Raw genomic sequence first — 17,250 nt, 5'->3', positions numbered from 1 at the left:
AGAATTTCTGCTGACTTTCTATTACTTTTTGGTCTTTCCCCACCCAGTTAGTAGAAGTCACCTAACTGCCTTTAACCTTTTCTAATTCTTTTTACAACCCTGTCTTCCTCTAAGAATTCTTTAGCTACGCACTCTTTTTCTTTTTTGAGGATAAAGGAAATGCCCTTTAAATAATCTTTTAAGAACAAGTAGGATTTCTAAATAGGTGCTTAGACAATTGCCAAAAGACTACCGGATATCCATACATAGAGCTACAACGTACCAGATATTGTCTAACAGAGATAGGTAATCCAGTATTTTCACATCAGACTCTATTCTGCCTGTGACAGAATACAACCACTACATGTGAAAATTCACATAAATAATGCTTCCATTTGGCACTTTGGTGTACACTTTTTTTTAACTTTTTATTTTTTTTATTTTTATTTTTTTACAAATAGTTTATTGTCAAGTTGGTTTCCATATAACACCCAGTGCTCATCCCCACAAGTGCCCCCCTCCATGCCCATCCCCCCCTCATTTTAAATTACAGGCTTTAAGGAGCTTTAGACTTAATACTTTTATTGACTAGGAAAGCCAACCGCTCCCAACTTCTGAAACTAAATCATAAGTGGCAGATGTTCTTCCTTGACATCCAATATTCATGGAACATGAATTCTAGCTTTGAGATGGATCAAGTCAATAGGTGTTATCGACCCATGCCTGTTTTAGAAAACAATTCTTCTCCGGCAACCAGAAAGCCTTTGAGGTTACGAGAAATTGGTCTGCTTTCAAAAGTGTTGGGACTCTTGAGTTATTAGGACCTATTTACTTTCAGAAATGAATTTTCTCTAGTGAGAGGATGTAAACTAAGAAACTTTTGAGGGATATGCCTGCATTCACAAATATGCAAAAGGATACTTATTTTTTATTGACTCGAGGTTCATTTCACTGTCATGAAAATAGATCCAGTCAGCTGTTTTCGAAACAAAAAGAGCAAGGGAAAGAGCTGGAATGTGAGGGGAGAACGAGAGGGAAGGAGAAGAAAGATATTATGTCAATTGTCATGTTTGTTTGAGGGATGAAAGGAAATCATAGACCAGCTGGACCGTGAAGGGCACTGACAGAGCTGAAATAGACCGACGCCATCTGAATCATAGATCGTGGTGAAGAGGGGAACCATCTTTATTCTTGGATTTTGCTTTCCCTGAGCTTATTCTGCTCTCTGTATGTCACAGTTTTAGGATCGGTTGGAATGAGAGAGCATTTCTGCTTCACATTAAGATAACTAACTTTTTCTAGTGATACGTTGACAGATTCTGTCCTTGCAAACTGGGACATTTTCACCCACCTGTTGGCTCCAAAGACTGACTGTTTATTCATTTATTCCACCTTGTAGCCCTGGGGCTGGATAAAGAGATTGGAAACTTTGAAGTGGGCAAGGAATTCGATGCCCTCCTGATCAACCCCAAAGCGTCTGACTCTCCCATTGACTTATTTGCTGGGGATTTTGTTGGTGATTCGCTTGAAGTAAGTAAAAGAAATTTCATCAAAAGGCATAGATTTCATGAAGTGGTCACAATATCTTCCCTATAGAAAAAAAGATAGAAACTGAAACTTTTCATGGAATGCAGAGGATCTTAAAAGGGGAGTTAGATCCTTTTCAACGGTTTATAATTTGCCAACACAGTGCTAATAATGGTACTGACAGAAATTTGTATCTTGAAGATATTTGCATATTTGAATGTATTTGACTATAGCTATTCCTTCTTGAACACTTGCTATATGCTAGGTAGCAAGGGATTAAGTACTTTCATGTATCATTATTGATTAACCATTAGAATGATTCTTATGACACGCAAGTGCTATTAATATCTCTGTTACTCACAAGGGCAGTGAGGCCTAAGGGAAATTAATTGATTTACCTAAAGACTCCTAGATAGTAATTAGTAATTAGTAGACAGACTTTGGATTCAAGCCCAGGAGTTTCTGACTTCCAGAGTCTGGGCTCTTGACCACAATGCTACATTTATTTTCTTAACTTTATAAGAAAAAGAATGTTATTACTTTGTTCCTTACTTTAAAAGGTTTTTCTATGTCTAAACTGGTTCTTCCTAACAACTTTTTATAATACTGAGTTTTTCTGAAACATAATTAACTATTACTGATGTGATGAGGGCCGGGAACTAAGGATCAAGAAAGAATTCTTGAGACATTTTTTGGTGCAAAAGGGTGTTTTTATTGAAGTACGGAGACAGGACCCATGAGCTGCACTAGGATTGTGAGGAACAATTGATTATATACTTTTAAGTGGTGGTGGTGGTGGGAGGGTGGTAAAGACAAAGGAAGTTTCTAGAAGGTATTTTAATATGTTAAAGAAGACTCATAGGATCCTGAGGTCTTGGCTATTGTTAAGGGAGGTTGTATTTGACCTCTAGAAAAATGTTAACATCAAGTCAGTTGTGAGTTCCTTGAGGAATGCCAATGAGCTGCAAGTTGTAAGGAAATTTAATTCTATCTGCATTTCTTTTGCATTTGTTCGCCTCAACACTACTATTTATAAGTCGATAGGCTTGTGAGAGTAAGTAGGACATTCTTTGTAACATGTCAAAGTTTTTAGAAGATGCCAGATTGCTTGAAGGTGGTACCATTTGTTATGTTCATATTATTTATTTTTTTTACTACTTCATTAAAGTAAATTTGTGGGAATAAGGCTCAGTCCCATTCACCCACTTTTCTTATACACCTCTTAAAATATTTGAATTTTTTATTAAATTAATTTCTTTAATTTATGTAACATTTTTCTCTGAAGATTTAAATATCACATGCCAAGAACTTTTACATAATTGGTAAACATTTGTTAATAGCCAGTATTATTTTTTAAGCAAAAGACCATTTCTTTTTCATTAGTAGAAGTAGATTTTGCCATTGAGAAATACACTTATATGTCTGCACTTTGCCAACCCCTACTGGCCATGAATTTACTTTTCTAAATGCACAGAATATTTTCTTCTTATTACTATTTTATTTTCTATTTTAGGCTATTATCCAGAAGTTCCTCTATGTAGGTAGGTGGATATATGTCTCTGTGGGAAATAAAATCTTTGCTGGTCTCTTTCTTGGGTATGGCTCCCAGATTTGTGGCACCATAAGTTAAACCCTATGTGGGACCATTTTTTTTGGTTTATTATTTTACTTTAATATTCCTCAGCATGAAGCCCATGTAAGGCATACTATTTAAAGGCACTATTTGAAATGCATGTGATTGGGGCGCCTGGGTGGTTCAGTTGGTTAAGCGTCTGACTTCGGCTCAGGTCATGATCTCACGGTTCATGGATTCAAGCCCTGCATCGGGCTCTGTGCTAACAGCTAGCTCAGAGCCTGGAGCCTGCTTCTGATTCTGTGTCTCCCTCTCTCTCTGACTCTCCCCTGCTCATGCTGTCTCCCTCTCTCTCTCAGAAATAAATAAAACATTAAAAAAAAAAAATGAAATGCATGTGAACCTCTGCAGAGGCCCAGGGGAAGGGGCCACCCTGTCTCTTCCTCCTATATTCACTCTGTACCCCCCCAGCCTTCCCTACCACGGTCGTATTTGTGATGTTTGTGGTGGAGTCTCACTGCACACGGTTCTTTGTGTTTTGTTTTGTTTTCATGTACTCACATTCCATTCCATTCACTGAGAGAGAGAAATAGACAGTACGAATGACTCTACCTTGCCTCCTGCTTGGTCCACTGAGCTCTGAGTCCTGGAAGAACCTGAGTTGGGAGAGATGCAGGTGCTATTTCTTGAGCTTTCTACCTGCAGACCCTCCATCTCACCACGCAGAGTATGATTCTGAGGTGTAAAGAGAAGTATTTCCCTTATAGCTGGTGCTGGAAATGCAAACCACTCCAGCTGAAAGGGAAAGGACCCAGCTTCCTGTGATGTCTGCCTTCGGTGCAGGATTCCGACCCTAATCCTCAAATTTGATGCATCGCCTTCCCTTGGCCACGTCCCCTTGTCTAGAGGATAAATAATCCGAGAGAAAAAAGGCAGCTTTGTGTGTTTTCTCTCAAAGAAGTGGAATTTGTTTATAAAAACCCTCCCAGTGGCCATTAAAATACTTCCTGACCTAAAAGCACTTTATGAATGATTCCTCCATTTTTCTTTCAGGAGATGACCGAAATATTGATGAAGTTTACGTGGGCGGAAAGCAGGTGGTACCCTTTTCAAGCTCAGTGTAAGACCCTTGGCATCTACCAGCTCTGGGATCACACGGTTCTGCGTCTCCCTTTTCCCTGGGCAGAGTTAGAAAGTCAAAAAATAGTATCTTGTTCTTGGGATGACTATCTCTTTCTGTGTCTAGTTACAGTATTCACTTGACAAATCATTGAAGGAAGTCGTGCTAATTCTCAACTTTCTGGTTGGGAGGATTCAAAATTTCTCCCTTTTGAGCTGTTCGGATTTACTTTAAGCTCAAACATAAGGGAATGTTCTTCCTGATGGTGTTCTGACTATGGGATTTAAGTAAAATCAGTTCATATTTGGAAATGTGGAGAGAAAAGACATTCCTATAAGGTTAGATATTTTGAGCTAATAAATGTGAAAAGTAGACATGGAGAATGACCCAGCGAATCTATTTTTATGAGGGAGAAAAAGTGAGACTATGAGCAAACATTGGCACATCAATTCAGATTATGATTGAAAATTAAATGCTGAGCATATTAATTTCAGAAGAGAACTTGTTGAATCTTAAAATGTTTTTCTAGATTGACCTTGTGTTCTGGAAATTTGCACTTAATGGAATTTGCATTTCAGATATTATTGTTGTGCTTTGCCTTCTTTGGACATGAAATGTCAGAAATTGAATGCCACATGCTTCCTCAGTACAGTTCTGTGCTTCAAAGTGTTTGACAGAGATTGGGTGGTAAAGATTTAAAGTCTCTTAGGAATATTATTCATATAACTACATGGCATAAATAGTGGTATTTTTCTGTACTTCAAAATCACCTTAATGTATAACTACGTGATGCTATTATCGCTTCTGTGTTCTTAGAAGAGAAACAAATTCCATAGTCCACACTATTCTGTAGACTGGTCTTCATAAACTGGGGTAAGTGCTAGGCAGCAAGGATCTGTCATTACTAAAAGGAAGGGTTCCACTGCAATGACGTATTCTCACCAAGAGTTATGCCATAGCTGCTGGAAATTTCAAACTCAGATATCAGTCTGTTAGAGCTTTAAAATGAAGGACAAATTCAATGAAAACTATTGTTAAAAATCTTTACATCCTGCTTATCGAAAGTACTCTGTTTTTCAATTTTATCCTATTGTCTTTTTAATTCAAATAATTTTCAGGACATAAGAATTTTACGATAATGAAACTATGTAGATGTTCCCCTGATGTCTATACTAATAGAACTTAATCTGTACTAGACATCTAGGAACATGAAACAAAGCAAAGAGTATTGTTATGCCTCCCAGCTCTTACAGTGTGCTTTCCCATAGCCTACAATTAAAAACAAATTGACTTTATGATAAACCCTTAAGAAGTATGGATGTGAGTGTCATTTAAATACCACATTTTTCTCATTTAATTACAAATACTATAAACCAATGTGGAAGAGGAATAGATTTTCTTAATATAGCACTCATGCCTAGGTCTTAACTGTGACACTTTATTATTTACTTTAGAGAGAGAACTTTATGTAATATAATATAGCTAACTTCCTTTTTATAGAACTAAGAACAATATTCCCCCTCTTGTGGTATAATTTATTCTCACATAGTTATGCTAAATCAGCAGTAATTTGCCTACTTTTTTATCTTGTTTTTGTTTTCCTGGTGGAAACTTTTAGATTCGACTGCGTATGCACAACACCGACTGATCTTATTTTTATTTTTTTTTAAGAACTTTTCTTATTTGAGGACAGGTGACACACAATTTGATCTTATTAAGACAACAACAGAGTTTGTGTTGTGGGATATAAAGTAACTCAGTAAATTCAGTTTCTGGTGTCAATCTCCATATTCCCAGAATTCCTCATACCTGAGCCATGTCAAAAAGGCCCCGCCGATTTTCTCCCCGTTTTCTCTGTAGTGCTGATTGAGTGTTTCCCGCTCTGTCTCCCAGTCCCTGCCAAAGGAACATGGTTACCTGGTGTCTAACCGACAGGGGCGGGCTTAAGAACTTGGATAAGATATGCAAGATCCACTAATAGGCAGCAGTTAGCGCAGCCTTTGCAAGATCCTACACTTCCTTAAGGATGTACCTTTTGATACTGATGTACATTTTGATGTACCTTTTGATGTTGAACATCAGTTTTCATTTAGACTAAGGATTCGTACACAGTGTATATAAGTAAGTGCAGAATCAGCAACAAGTAGAATGGCTCTCTACAACCGACCCGTCGAACATTAAATTTAACCCAGGTAGGATGTGAAGACCTTACTGTCTTTTCCAGTAAAAATAGAATGTGTTGAAACATTTACATGTAGTTTGATCTCCCTGCATCAGTTACAACTTACGTGTTTTGTTTCTCCAAGTGCAGTGTTCTTGAACGTTGCATATACTTCTTGTGGTACTGCTGGCATTGGCCGTGCGTGCGGCCAGATGCTTTACACTTTGAAATGGTAGCTTCGCCTAACGTGGCTTGACTTTCCGAATTGTGGACAGGCATTCTTTCAAGCCAACACGGTTTGTCACTTCGTTTGACTATTTTGCTCTCTGACAGGAAAGAAAGAGTTGACTTCTTAGCAGCCTCCTCACCTCACCCTGTACTATTTGCCTCAGGTTTTGTGATACTTTTAATGGAATACACGTTAACAGGTAAACACCGATTCAAGAGTGTTGACTAGCACACATTTCAAAAGCATTTTTTTACAATGGAATACGAAAGCAGGCTGGCCAGTGAGGGGACACCGAATTTCCAAGAGGAAATGGAAACATGGGACTAGGGCCTGAGAGGGTGTCCTCATAATCATAACCTGAGACTGAGACCCTGCCCCCTTCATAAGCTCTTTCTCTGATTTAATTCTCGAAGGTTCTAGAATCCAAGAGAGTTTCTTGAACTAGCTCCCTTCATGCCAGGAGGAGACCTTTCTAAGTTATAGGAGACCTTTCTAAGTTATTATTGTGAGAATTGAACCCCACCGAATCTCCTTTTCACTTCCATGAGAATTCTGCATGGTGGAGAGACAAAAAGTGGTTCCTGTTTTGCTCAGCTGATTTTGAACCGTGCCCTTGAAATCCCTGTTGGTAACTAGAGCTGAGATGTCAGAGAGGAAACATAATGGATGTGAGATCCAGCGATGTATTTTGAATTTTCACTCCCTTCCAGACTCTTCCTATTTTTAATCTTTTCACCTCAAAACTAGACATATGGAAGGCTTTCAAGGCAAGCTGGAAGGCACGTTGTACCAATTCTACCTTGTGCTATACCTAAAAGATCTCCAGAAGTGGAGGCTTCTGTAGCCTTCTGGACATCTTTTCATTGTCCGTTTGTTTAAAGTTGATGCTGCTGCTGGACACATTCACATGTTCGAAAGGAGCGTTCTGAGTATTTAAAAGTTAGGCTAAGAAACGTGTTACGGCAACGTCTTGAAATAATTTTCAAATTAACTGGATTGCTCTGTATCTTAGAGAGAAATTTGTAACGTCAGGTCCACCTAGCCCCTTTACGTATGATTTTGGACTCTGACGCTTTTCAGTGTCTCTAAAGGAAAAGTGTGGAAAGAAGTGCAAAAATGAGGGGACATTGTTGGAAAACCCTAGCATTGACTCCCATGCATGTTTTCACGCCCAGCCTTTCCCTCCCAACAGCCCCAAAGGCGAGAGATTGAGAGCTGAGGGGTTAGTTTGGAAATCGGGTCCAAATTTACTGAAATGCAAAAGTTGAGGAGGCCAGTGATGGAACTCAGTGTAAATTCCAAGATGGCGTTCAGAGTCCACAGGGTTCAAGTGACTTGAGTCAGAGACGTTACATGGCATTGACGTACCTATCCATTTTGTGCTCGAGAGCCTGTCAGAAAGCATTCGCTATCGAAAACCACCTTCCATTGTTGTTAAACTCCTGATTGCTGCTCTTAAGAATATATATGTGTGTATTCATGGGGACATTTTTACTCAATATTTATGTGATTTGCTTACTGTTCATGTGCTGAGTGGGCTCCTTTGTGCTTCAGACAAAAATAAATGAGATTTTGTGTTTACATTTTTGTTGTTGTTGTGAGTTATATCATTCTGACAATGCTTTTCTCCTTTTAACATGCATTTTTGAAAACAGAATATTTAGCTAGGGACCAACATGTATCTTCCATTTTACGAGAGGTAATATACATAACTTTTAAAAATTAAGCGATAATGTCAGCCCTTTAGAATCAGATTGTGATCGCTTCTGATTGCAGCATAGTTAAATTTCCTGTTTTCAGAAGTCACAACCCAGAGTCAGAAATGCACTGGAATTTCAAGAATTGGTTCATACCGAACATATGTGCATGTGGATTTAAAACAAAAGTCTCGGGGCGCCTGGGTGGCTTAGTCGGTTAAGCGTCCGACTTTCGCTTAGGTCCTGATCTCGCGGTTCGTGGGTTCGAGCCCCGCGTCGGGCCCTGTGCTGACTGCCTGCTCAGAGCCTGGAGCCTGTTTCAGTCTGTGACTCCCTCTCTCTCTGACCCTCCCCCGCTCATGCTGTCTCTCTCTCTCTCCTAGAAATAAATAAAAAACATTTAAAAATTTAAAAAATAATAATAAAAAAAATAATAAAACAAAAGTCTCACAAAGTAATCCTCTCCCTATCTGTGATGCCCTGGGATATTTCCTGAGCTATTACTCTGTTTATTCTTTTCTGTTCTGTTCTATTCTATTTTATTCTGTTTAATTTTTTTTTTAAGCTGAGAGTGACTTCGCAGATCGGTTTCTTGGTCCTGGTGAGCTGTCAGCTGCAGTGTGGAAACGGAAGTTCTAGTGTCTTTTGATCTGTTTACTGTAAGTCTCCATGACTCCATTCTGGGATTGGAGCCTGACCTAAGTACCTGCCTTAGAATAGTGAGGATTAAATAGAATAATACATGGCCAGCACCCAGGAGAACATCTGAGGCCAAGTGAGTTCTCACCATGTGGTAGTTGTTATTTTTAAACCGAATACACACTGAACAGAAATAAAAATAATTTAAACTGTATTTTTATCAGCTTGTTTTTTAGAATCTAAATCAAGTGAAGTTAAGGATCTCTCTGCGCATAAAAATATTCTGTGAGGATTAAATCTGATTTTTCCCCCTGGTGCTGTGATGTTCATGTTTTTCTTTATAACACAAAGTATAAGAAAGTGGTAGAAGATTTGGTGTCTAAATGCACCCTCAATGGTCTGAGCAACCCGCCAATCATCTTTTCTCCCTCCTGAAGAATAACTGAGTCAAAATAGCCAGAAGAGAATTCTCAGGTGCGTCATCTGGCAATAATGTGTACCTAATTTGCAACTGTGGGTTCTGTAATAGTTAATTGACAGATATGTGCAAATTATTGCATGGTACTAAACTCGGGATTTCAATAAAACAAGGTCTAGATATAAAAACACTTGCAAGTAGCAGAATAGAGCCTGTAGTGGGGTGTTTTAATGTTTTTTGTTTTTTTTTTTTGAGAGAGAGAGAGATAGCGTGAGCAGGGGAGGGTCAGAGAAGAGAGGGAGACACAGAATCTGAAACAGGCTCCAGGCTCTGAGCTGGCAGTCAGCACAGAGCCCGACGTGGGGCTCGAACCAAGGAACCGTGAGGTCACGACCTGAGCCGAAGTCAGACGCTTAACTGACTGAGCCACCCAGGCGCCTAGGATGTTTTAATCTGTTAAAGGAACAGGACCTGTAAGTATTGTTACCAACAGGAGCAGGTTTTGAGTTCTCGGTTTTTTTAAATCTTGTTTTAAAATGAGATAAAAAAAAATTAAAATAAAATGGAAAAAGGGAAGTAGTCTCTGTTCTTTAAAGTGAAAGAACATTAAAGTGTAAATTAATTTCTTTTAAGAATTCAGACTCACCCCCTTTTACCTACCATCAAGCCCGCCCACACCATCATTGTAAAATGACATGAAATTTGTTAACCTTCTTGGGTTTTTCATGCTTCTGTACGAGTTGAATCTATATTTTGAGGTGGGAAGAGAGATAGGTCGCTAAAAAAATGAATTCTCCAGAGGAAAGACTTTAGTGGGAAATCTTTCAGTAGTAACTCAGAAAAAAAAAGACATTAAAAAAAAAGATTTTATTTTTAAGTGATCTCTACACCCAATGTGGGGTTCAAACTTACAACCCTGAGATCAAGAATTGCATGCTCTACTGAGTCAGCCAGTCACTTCCCAAATAAAACATTTTTGCCTATACATAAAAAGTGATAAAAGAAAATATGAGCAGATGGAATGGAGTTTCATAGGCCACTTGAGAGCCCTCCTTAGTTGCCCAGCCCCACAGGGAATTAAGCAAACTTCGTTCCCCATCTGTAGAAAGGGAGCCCAAAGTCCTAGCAGTAAAATCTAACATAACAAGAAATAAAGTCCCTAGAAAAATTATCATTCAGTCTGATGACAAATGGCTCTCATACTTGCTTGAAAACTGAGACTTGTAGCTTCACTGTGAAGTTAATTTTTTTAATGCTTATTTATTTTGAGAGAGAGAGAGAATAAGCTCACATGCAAGCGAGCAGGGGAGGGGCAGAGAGAAAGGGAGAGAGGGAATCCCAAGCAGGCTCCATGCTGTCAGTGCAAAGCCCTTTGTGGGCTCTGTCTCACGAACTGTGAGATGATGACTTGAGCTGAGATCAAGAGGCAGTCACTTAACCAACTGAGCCACCCAGGTGCCCCCACTGTGAAGTTAATTTCTGTCCCAATCCTGGACCGTCTCCAAATCAGACTTCTGTTTTTCCTTCTGTCAAACAAAGCCACCACTCCGAAGTGAATAATCTGGGGAAGAGTTTTACTCTCGTTTTTTAACTTCTAAATTTGCTTCTCAGAGCATCGGAGAGACTTTAAGCGGCTTTGGTGGGGTTTGGTTGTTTTTGTTTTTTGTTTTCCATGTTCCCGCACAAGTTGACTCCATTGCCACCTGCGTTATTGGGAACAATGCAGGGATGGCTTTGTGCTTGGCAAGCACCTTGAAAATCTCGACTGAGGAAATGGGAGGCTTTTTGTTATTTCACAGGAGATATTAAGAGCCTCAGAAAAAGCAGTGCGTACACTTCTTTCAATTCATGAATGTTTGTCTCCTGGCAGAATGACGAAAGATGAACCAGACTTGGCCAAGTCCTTATTTTGGATTAGTGGATATAAGTGCCATGGACCCCTCCAGCATCATCAACATGTCCCGGCACGAGGCAGCAGCAGGCTAGGCGTCCAGGAAAACCCCACGGCCGTGGTTGCATCGTGCTGGTGTAAAAGAGGAGCTGCGGACCTGAGGGGGGTTTGTGGTGGTTGTCGTGTGAAGCTCGGTGACAGAGTTTTTTGATGTCCAGGACAACTGTGCCATCTCTTGCAAGTGGGTTATTTATTCTAACACGTGGGCAGAGAAAACCCATTCTGGTAGAGACTTGTACAAAATCTTCATGTTCCTTATAAAATTGCTGCCCAGATAAAATAATAAAGAAGTCAACATAAATGCATATAAGGTCTTCATTAAACATGGTTTGTGATACTGGAGACCATTTAACGTGGTGCGATTGCTTCTTTTTTAAATGTTTATTTATTTTGGGGGAGAGAGTGTGTATGAAAGGGGGAAGGGCAGAGAGAGAGAGAGAGAGAGATTGAGGACCTGAAGCGGGCTCTGTGCTGTCAGCATCAATGACAGCCTAGTAAGTAATATTTAATTTACTCATCATGAAAGTTGGTAAGTTTTAAACCATATTCATTCAAGTGATATTTTCTTAAAGGCACATGAGATACTAGGCATGGCCCAGTTTCAAGAGTTAAAAATAATGTTCAGGGGTGCCTGGGTGGCTCAGGCAATTGAGCATCTGATTCTTGATTTTGGGTCAGGTCTTGATCCCAGGGTCATGGGATTGAGCCCCACATCAAGTTCCATGCTGAGCGTGGAACCTGCTTAAGATTCTCTCTCTCTCTCTCTCTCTCTCTCTCTCTGTTTCCTTCTGCCCCTCTTTTTCTTGTGCATTCTCTCTCTCTAAAATAATAAAAAATAAAAATAAAAACAACATTCATCTCTTGGAGGAATTTGATCGGGAATGGTAGGTGAGAGAACTGGGTAGAGAAATCAATATATGAAGTTCATGACACATGTATAGAGTGTTTAGAGGGGAAGGCTGGGGTGTGGGGGGTACACGGTGGGCAAGGAAAACAGAGGCAAAGGCTAGTGGTGAAAGTGTCACAGAGGAAGTGATACCTGAGCTGTGAAGAAGAGTAGGAATTTCTTTTCCGTGCGAAGGTTCTCGAAAGGCTCTTCCAAAAGCAGCGCTCAGCGTGAGCAACAGCAGTTCTCATAAAGCACGTGACTTCTGAAAAAAGTCAGCTAAGATTGAGGTGGACTAACCCAGTGACCATAAGGGTCACCAGGGCTGTTGATTCCAGATGAAGGTTTCCAGGCCCTTCTTCCTAGAGACTGACTCAGTAGGTCTGGACTGGGGCTTCCGAACCGAATTATGAACGAATAAGTTCCTCAGTGAGGTTGGGGGTGGTGTGTATGGGAGAGGGCCGTCCTGGCGAAGACAAGGGCCCGGTGTGGCCGGAGGTATGAGTAGCAAAGGGAGAAGATGTGTCACTCACTGAGTGCGGAGCTATGAGCTTCATGTGCAACAAGGGTCTGTTACCTGCTCCCCGGGGAAACATGTCGTTACCCAGCTACCGGGAAGCTGTCACCAGGACCCACCTGACGGGTGGGTCCTGCCCATAAACACACAGGGGCCAAATTTTCCTGAGTCTGGGACTCAAGACACAGGGGCTCCTGCAGAGGTGAGGTCCTAGTCCAAGTGGAGCCGCAGGGCTGCTGTGGCTCCCTACTGCCCTGCCACTTTGTGAGCAGCCTCAATATCCGCTGGTGGCTTCAGCCTCTGCCAGCTTTGTTCTGTCCCTTGCAAATCAAAGATCCCCCCCCACCCACCCCAAAGCCCTCTAATCTTTCCCCTGCGCCACGTGGCTAAATTCCTTAGTAACAGGTTATACACTGTGAAGCAGCCATTTTCTTCTTAAATAAAGGAATGAATGATACAGAAACCACAGGCATGTGGCCGCCTCCCCACCCCAAGCACGCCCAGGGCCTCTGTCCGCCACAGCACAGGGGCACCTGCAGCCTGAACCGGGCATCCTCCACCACCCCAGACCGGCCCCCACTCACAGATCTCTAGTTTCTATCCAGTAAAGGTGCTAGGGACCCATCACTCAGGGCAGAAGCCCAGGTGGGGGATGAGGGGACTCAGACGCTACTTAAGGAAGTAAATGGTGGCAAGTTTAGCTAAAAGAAGTACCTGCTCCCTCTGCGGAGGCAGCCACACTTCTGTGACTTCATGGAGTGGAGGAAAATTGTAAAATGGCGGAACAAGCTTGGGAGCGGTGAGCTGAAGATGGTGGGGGAACATGATGCAATTACCCTGGGTCACCAAGTCACCACCGGAGGAGAGTCTCCCTGATCCAGAAATACGTGGATTGAAAGGGGACCAGCTGGCCCCACTGCAGATTCATGAACGGTTAGAACACCGCCATTCAGATATGGAAATCCAGGACTGCTGGTTAAGCCCTTTGTTGAGGCCTTTCAGGGCTCTCTGCCCCTGCCCACCTGGACTGACCAAAAAAAAGGCCAGGTGGGGAGATCCCTGTGACCTCCGCAGGCAGGATCGGGCTCCCCTGCTGAAAACGAAAACTTGAACTTGGGAGAATGTTCTTCACCCAGGGGTCTGCCCCAGCTTCCTGCAGGGCCAGGTCTGTTCCAGAGTGGTCGGAGCTTACGGCTGCTCTCCCCTGGCCACACTCAGCATTTTCCACTCATGCAAATAGGCTGGGCAAATAATACCACTTCCTGTTTGTGCAATGAGCCGACCCAAATTCGAGAACACTGTTGAATGGAACCTGACCCCCAGCCCACTGATGGCCCCTCCTGTTTGCCAGGCACCTGTGTGGGTTAGCAGTGCATTCCTTGTAGTCATTTGTGGCCCACAAGACACTGGCAGCCAAGGGCACCTGGGTGGCTCAGTCCGTTAAGCATCTGACTTCCGCTCGGGTCATGATCTCGTGGTTCGTGTTCGAGCCCCACGAAGGGCTCTGTGCTGACAGCTCAGAGCGTGCTTCAGACCCTCTGTCTCCCTCTTCTCTGTCCCTCCCCCACTCCTTCTCTCTCTCTCTCAAATAATAAATAAGCCTTTAAAAAAGAAAAAAACATACCAGCAGTCAGAGACAAAACAGGACTCCCAGACACTGCCCCCGCCAGTCCTGGGTGCTGCTCTGCGCTCTGGGGGTGGTGTAGGGACGCTGGAGCCAGGCCTGTCTCCTTGGGTCTCTCTGCAAGATTCTGGTATAGGCTGCCCCGGTCATTGCTCTGGAACAGAGCCAACACTCCGTAAGCAGCAGTTAGTAAACAACCAAACATGTTCACATGGTCACGTGAAGGCAGGGTCAACCCTGCCCCAAAAGGACTGAGCGGCGAGCACCCTTTCATTTCACGTAAGGCTGATCGCTGGACTTCAAGGGCAGACAAAACCACTTGAGATTGCATCAGAATCCCATCACTCCCTGGTGAGCGACGCCAAAAATGCCTTACAAGCGTCTCGGAAGAATGTAGAACAACTTCGGAGGGAAATTATGGACACTCCGCCTGAAACACTCATTTCCAGGAAAGCCTGAAACTGCTTTCCCGAGAAGCTACCAGGAAAGTTCCGAGAAGGGACTGTGCAGGAATTGAAGGAACAGAAATTTCTGAAACTGCATTAAAGATGGTGAGTTTGCCTGGTCTTTCCAGAAAACATTACACAATGGCAACTTGAGATTAGAGGAAAAGAATACAATATGGGGTGCCAGGGTGGCTCAGTCAGTTGAGCCTCCGACTTCTGCTCAGGTCATGATCTCATGGTTGGTGAGTTTGAGTCCCACATCAGGCTCTCTGCTGTCACCATGGAGCCCACTTCAGATCCTCTGTCACTCTCTCTCTCTAAACCTCCAGGGCTCATACTCTCTCTCTCTCTCAAAAATGAATAAATATTAAGAAAAAAAAAAGTGGAAGTCACTTGGGCTATAAATCAGAAGTTGACTTACAGAAACTCACTGATGCTGTTTACTTGAAAGAGAACAAGGACATACTTAAGAATCTCTTGAAGAAAATCAACGGAGTAAAGATCATGGAGGTCAAAGGGAAAGTCACCAGCCTGAGCGTGTTTACAGTGCAAACACTCATGCCCCAGCACGGACATTCAAAACTTTCCACTGAAACTTGAAATACTGCCTGAACTATCTCAAGAATGTAACCCAACTTGCAGAAAATCAATCAGGGAACAACCTCCGAAAATCAGGAAGAAACTTTCCAAGGCGTCTGAAAACATCTCCAGTTGCCTTCAGACGTGCGCCGCCTACCGGCAGACAGCAGAAAACTCAGAGAAAAGATTGGCAAGAACCATGTCCTTCCATCAAAGGTGGATTATCCATCCTGAGAAAAAAGGGCACGAGATGGCTGATTGACAGCTCTGTTCAGTGAGAGAAAGCTCAAGGAGCTAAGCAAAGACAACAGTCATAAAAGACAGAAATTGGCTGACGCCGAGTTTAGATTCCAGCTTTTCCCTAGGTGGCTCCTTATGGCTCTATATTCAGCCCACGGCAGAGGCTCTAGTTCAATCTCCTGGATCACCAGACCCTCAAGGAAGGAAGAGAGCGAAGGGGTGAGGGCCAGTGATCTGGGTCGCCTGCAGGTTTGATTCCTCTGTGCAGCTGCAGGTGACCCCCAGAACAGTCACAGCCCCAGCAGGGTGCCTGGGTTTTCTCTCTTTAGGAATAATTTGGATTCATCTCTTTTTAGTTTAACTGTTCTCATTTAATTAATGCTACACTTGCTCTTATTGCTGAAGACAGTGTTTTTCAAATATAGATGGTTTTAAAATAAATCTTGGGAATACATTCTTTCTACTTCAATTCTATGTCCTCTACGACAGTAGAAGCACTTGATTTTGACTGAAATAAAAAAGTCCCTTATAGTAAGTAACCTGTAAGTGAGGGAGTGTGACATGACTGGATGAAGATGTTTAAAGCAATAGAGGTAATAATGTCTATATGGTGTGAATTTTCATCAGAAACCTAAAAAGTTGCTTAATATTTATATCAATAAGTTTCTTTGGGTTTTTGTTGTTTTTAATATTTATTTATTTTGATTGAGAGAGAGAGAGAGAGAGAGAGCAAGCGGGCATGTGAACAGGGGAGGGGCGGAGAGAGAGGGAGACACAGAATCCCAAGCAGACTCCAGGCTCTGAGCTGTCAGCACAGAGCCCAACGTGTGGCTTAAACTCACGAACTGTGTGATCATGACCTGAGCGAAAGCCAAGAGTAGAAGCCTCAACCGACTGAGTCACCCAGGCACCCCTATATCAATGTTTTAAAGACAATGCAAAAAAACCTTCTAAATAACCACACTCCTGGCTAAACTTAGGGAATATTTTTATTAGTTTCATCATAAATTCATGTTATTTTGGAGGAGTTGACATTTTGCAACTACTTATTTCTTTTGCAATGTGTCTTAGCCTTTGTTATTCTGTTTAGGATATTCTTTGCTGTTCGAACTTTTCAAATTTTGTGCAGTCAAAAAAAGTTTCATTTTGGGGGGAAAAAATGTTTGTACTCTCCTGCCGGCAGACAGCCATTGCCCAACTGTCCATTCTAAATGGGGACAGTCTTTATTCCATACGGGATGCGGAAGTATGACACCCCCGCCCCCCCCCCCCCCCCCCCCCCCTCCAGCATTGGCCAAGCATTTGTACTTGATCCAACCTCGGCCAGTCCAATGGTGTTTTCCTGGAATTAAGATTCAAGACCCAGATAAACCCAGTGGATATATTCAAGAGGCGGAGTGTATGTTTCCATTTGGATGTGGCTCTTAGAAGCTATGAGTGGGCCAGATGGGTAAGCAGCCTCCACCTGTGGGGGGGATGTAGGCCAGAGGGGCCGGCCTGTGCTCAGAAGCAGAAGGACCATGTGGTCCCAGAGAAGGGGAGAAGCTATGGGGGACGTTTGGTAACTTGAGTTTTGTTTGTTTGTTTTTTGCCTCAATCAAGAATCTTAGGTCTGTGTCCTTCCTTGTTGTAGGTCCCAATAAGATTTATCGTATTAAATCTTC

At 42.2% G+C, this 17,250-nt stretch overlaps 1 protein-coding gene across 1 annotated transcript in view; it reads left to right on the top strand.

Moving 5' to 3' along the window:
- Window positions 1–8,170, top strand: part of GDA (guanine deaminase) — an 83,542-nt gene extending 75,372 nt beyond the window's left edge. The window contains exons 12-14 of the mRNA XM_039241588.1: window positions 1,379–1,509; window positions 3,020–3,047; window positions 4,133–8,170. Of these exons, the coding sequence (XP_039097519.1) occupies window positions 1,379–1,509; window positions 3,020–3,047; window positions 4,133–4,203 (230 nt within the window). The 3' untranslated portion in view covers window positions 4,204–8,170. The remainder of the gene's footprint in view (window positions 1–1,378; window positions 1,510–3,019; window positions 3,048–4,132) is intronic.
- The last annotated feature ends 9,080 nt before the right edge of the window (window positions 8,171–17,250 follow it).

Source organism: Hyaena hyaena, unplaced genomic scaffold, assembly GCF_003009895.1.
Source record: "Hyaena hyaena isolate Hyena2069 unplaced genomic scaffold, ASM300989v1 scaffold_196, whole genome shotgun sequence".
In the NCBI taxonomy this organism is placed as follows: domain Eukaryota; kingdom Metazoa; phylum Chordata; class Mammalia; order Carnivora; family Hyaenidae; genus Hyaena; species Hyaena hyaena.
This window is presented reverse-complemented; position numbering and strand designations above follow the sequence as displayed.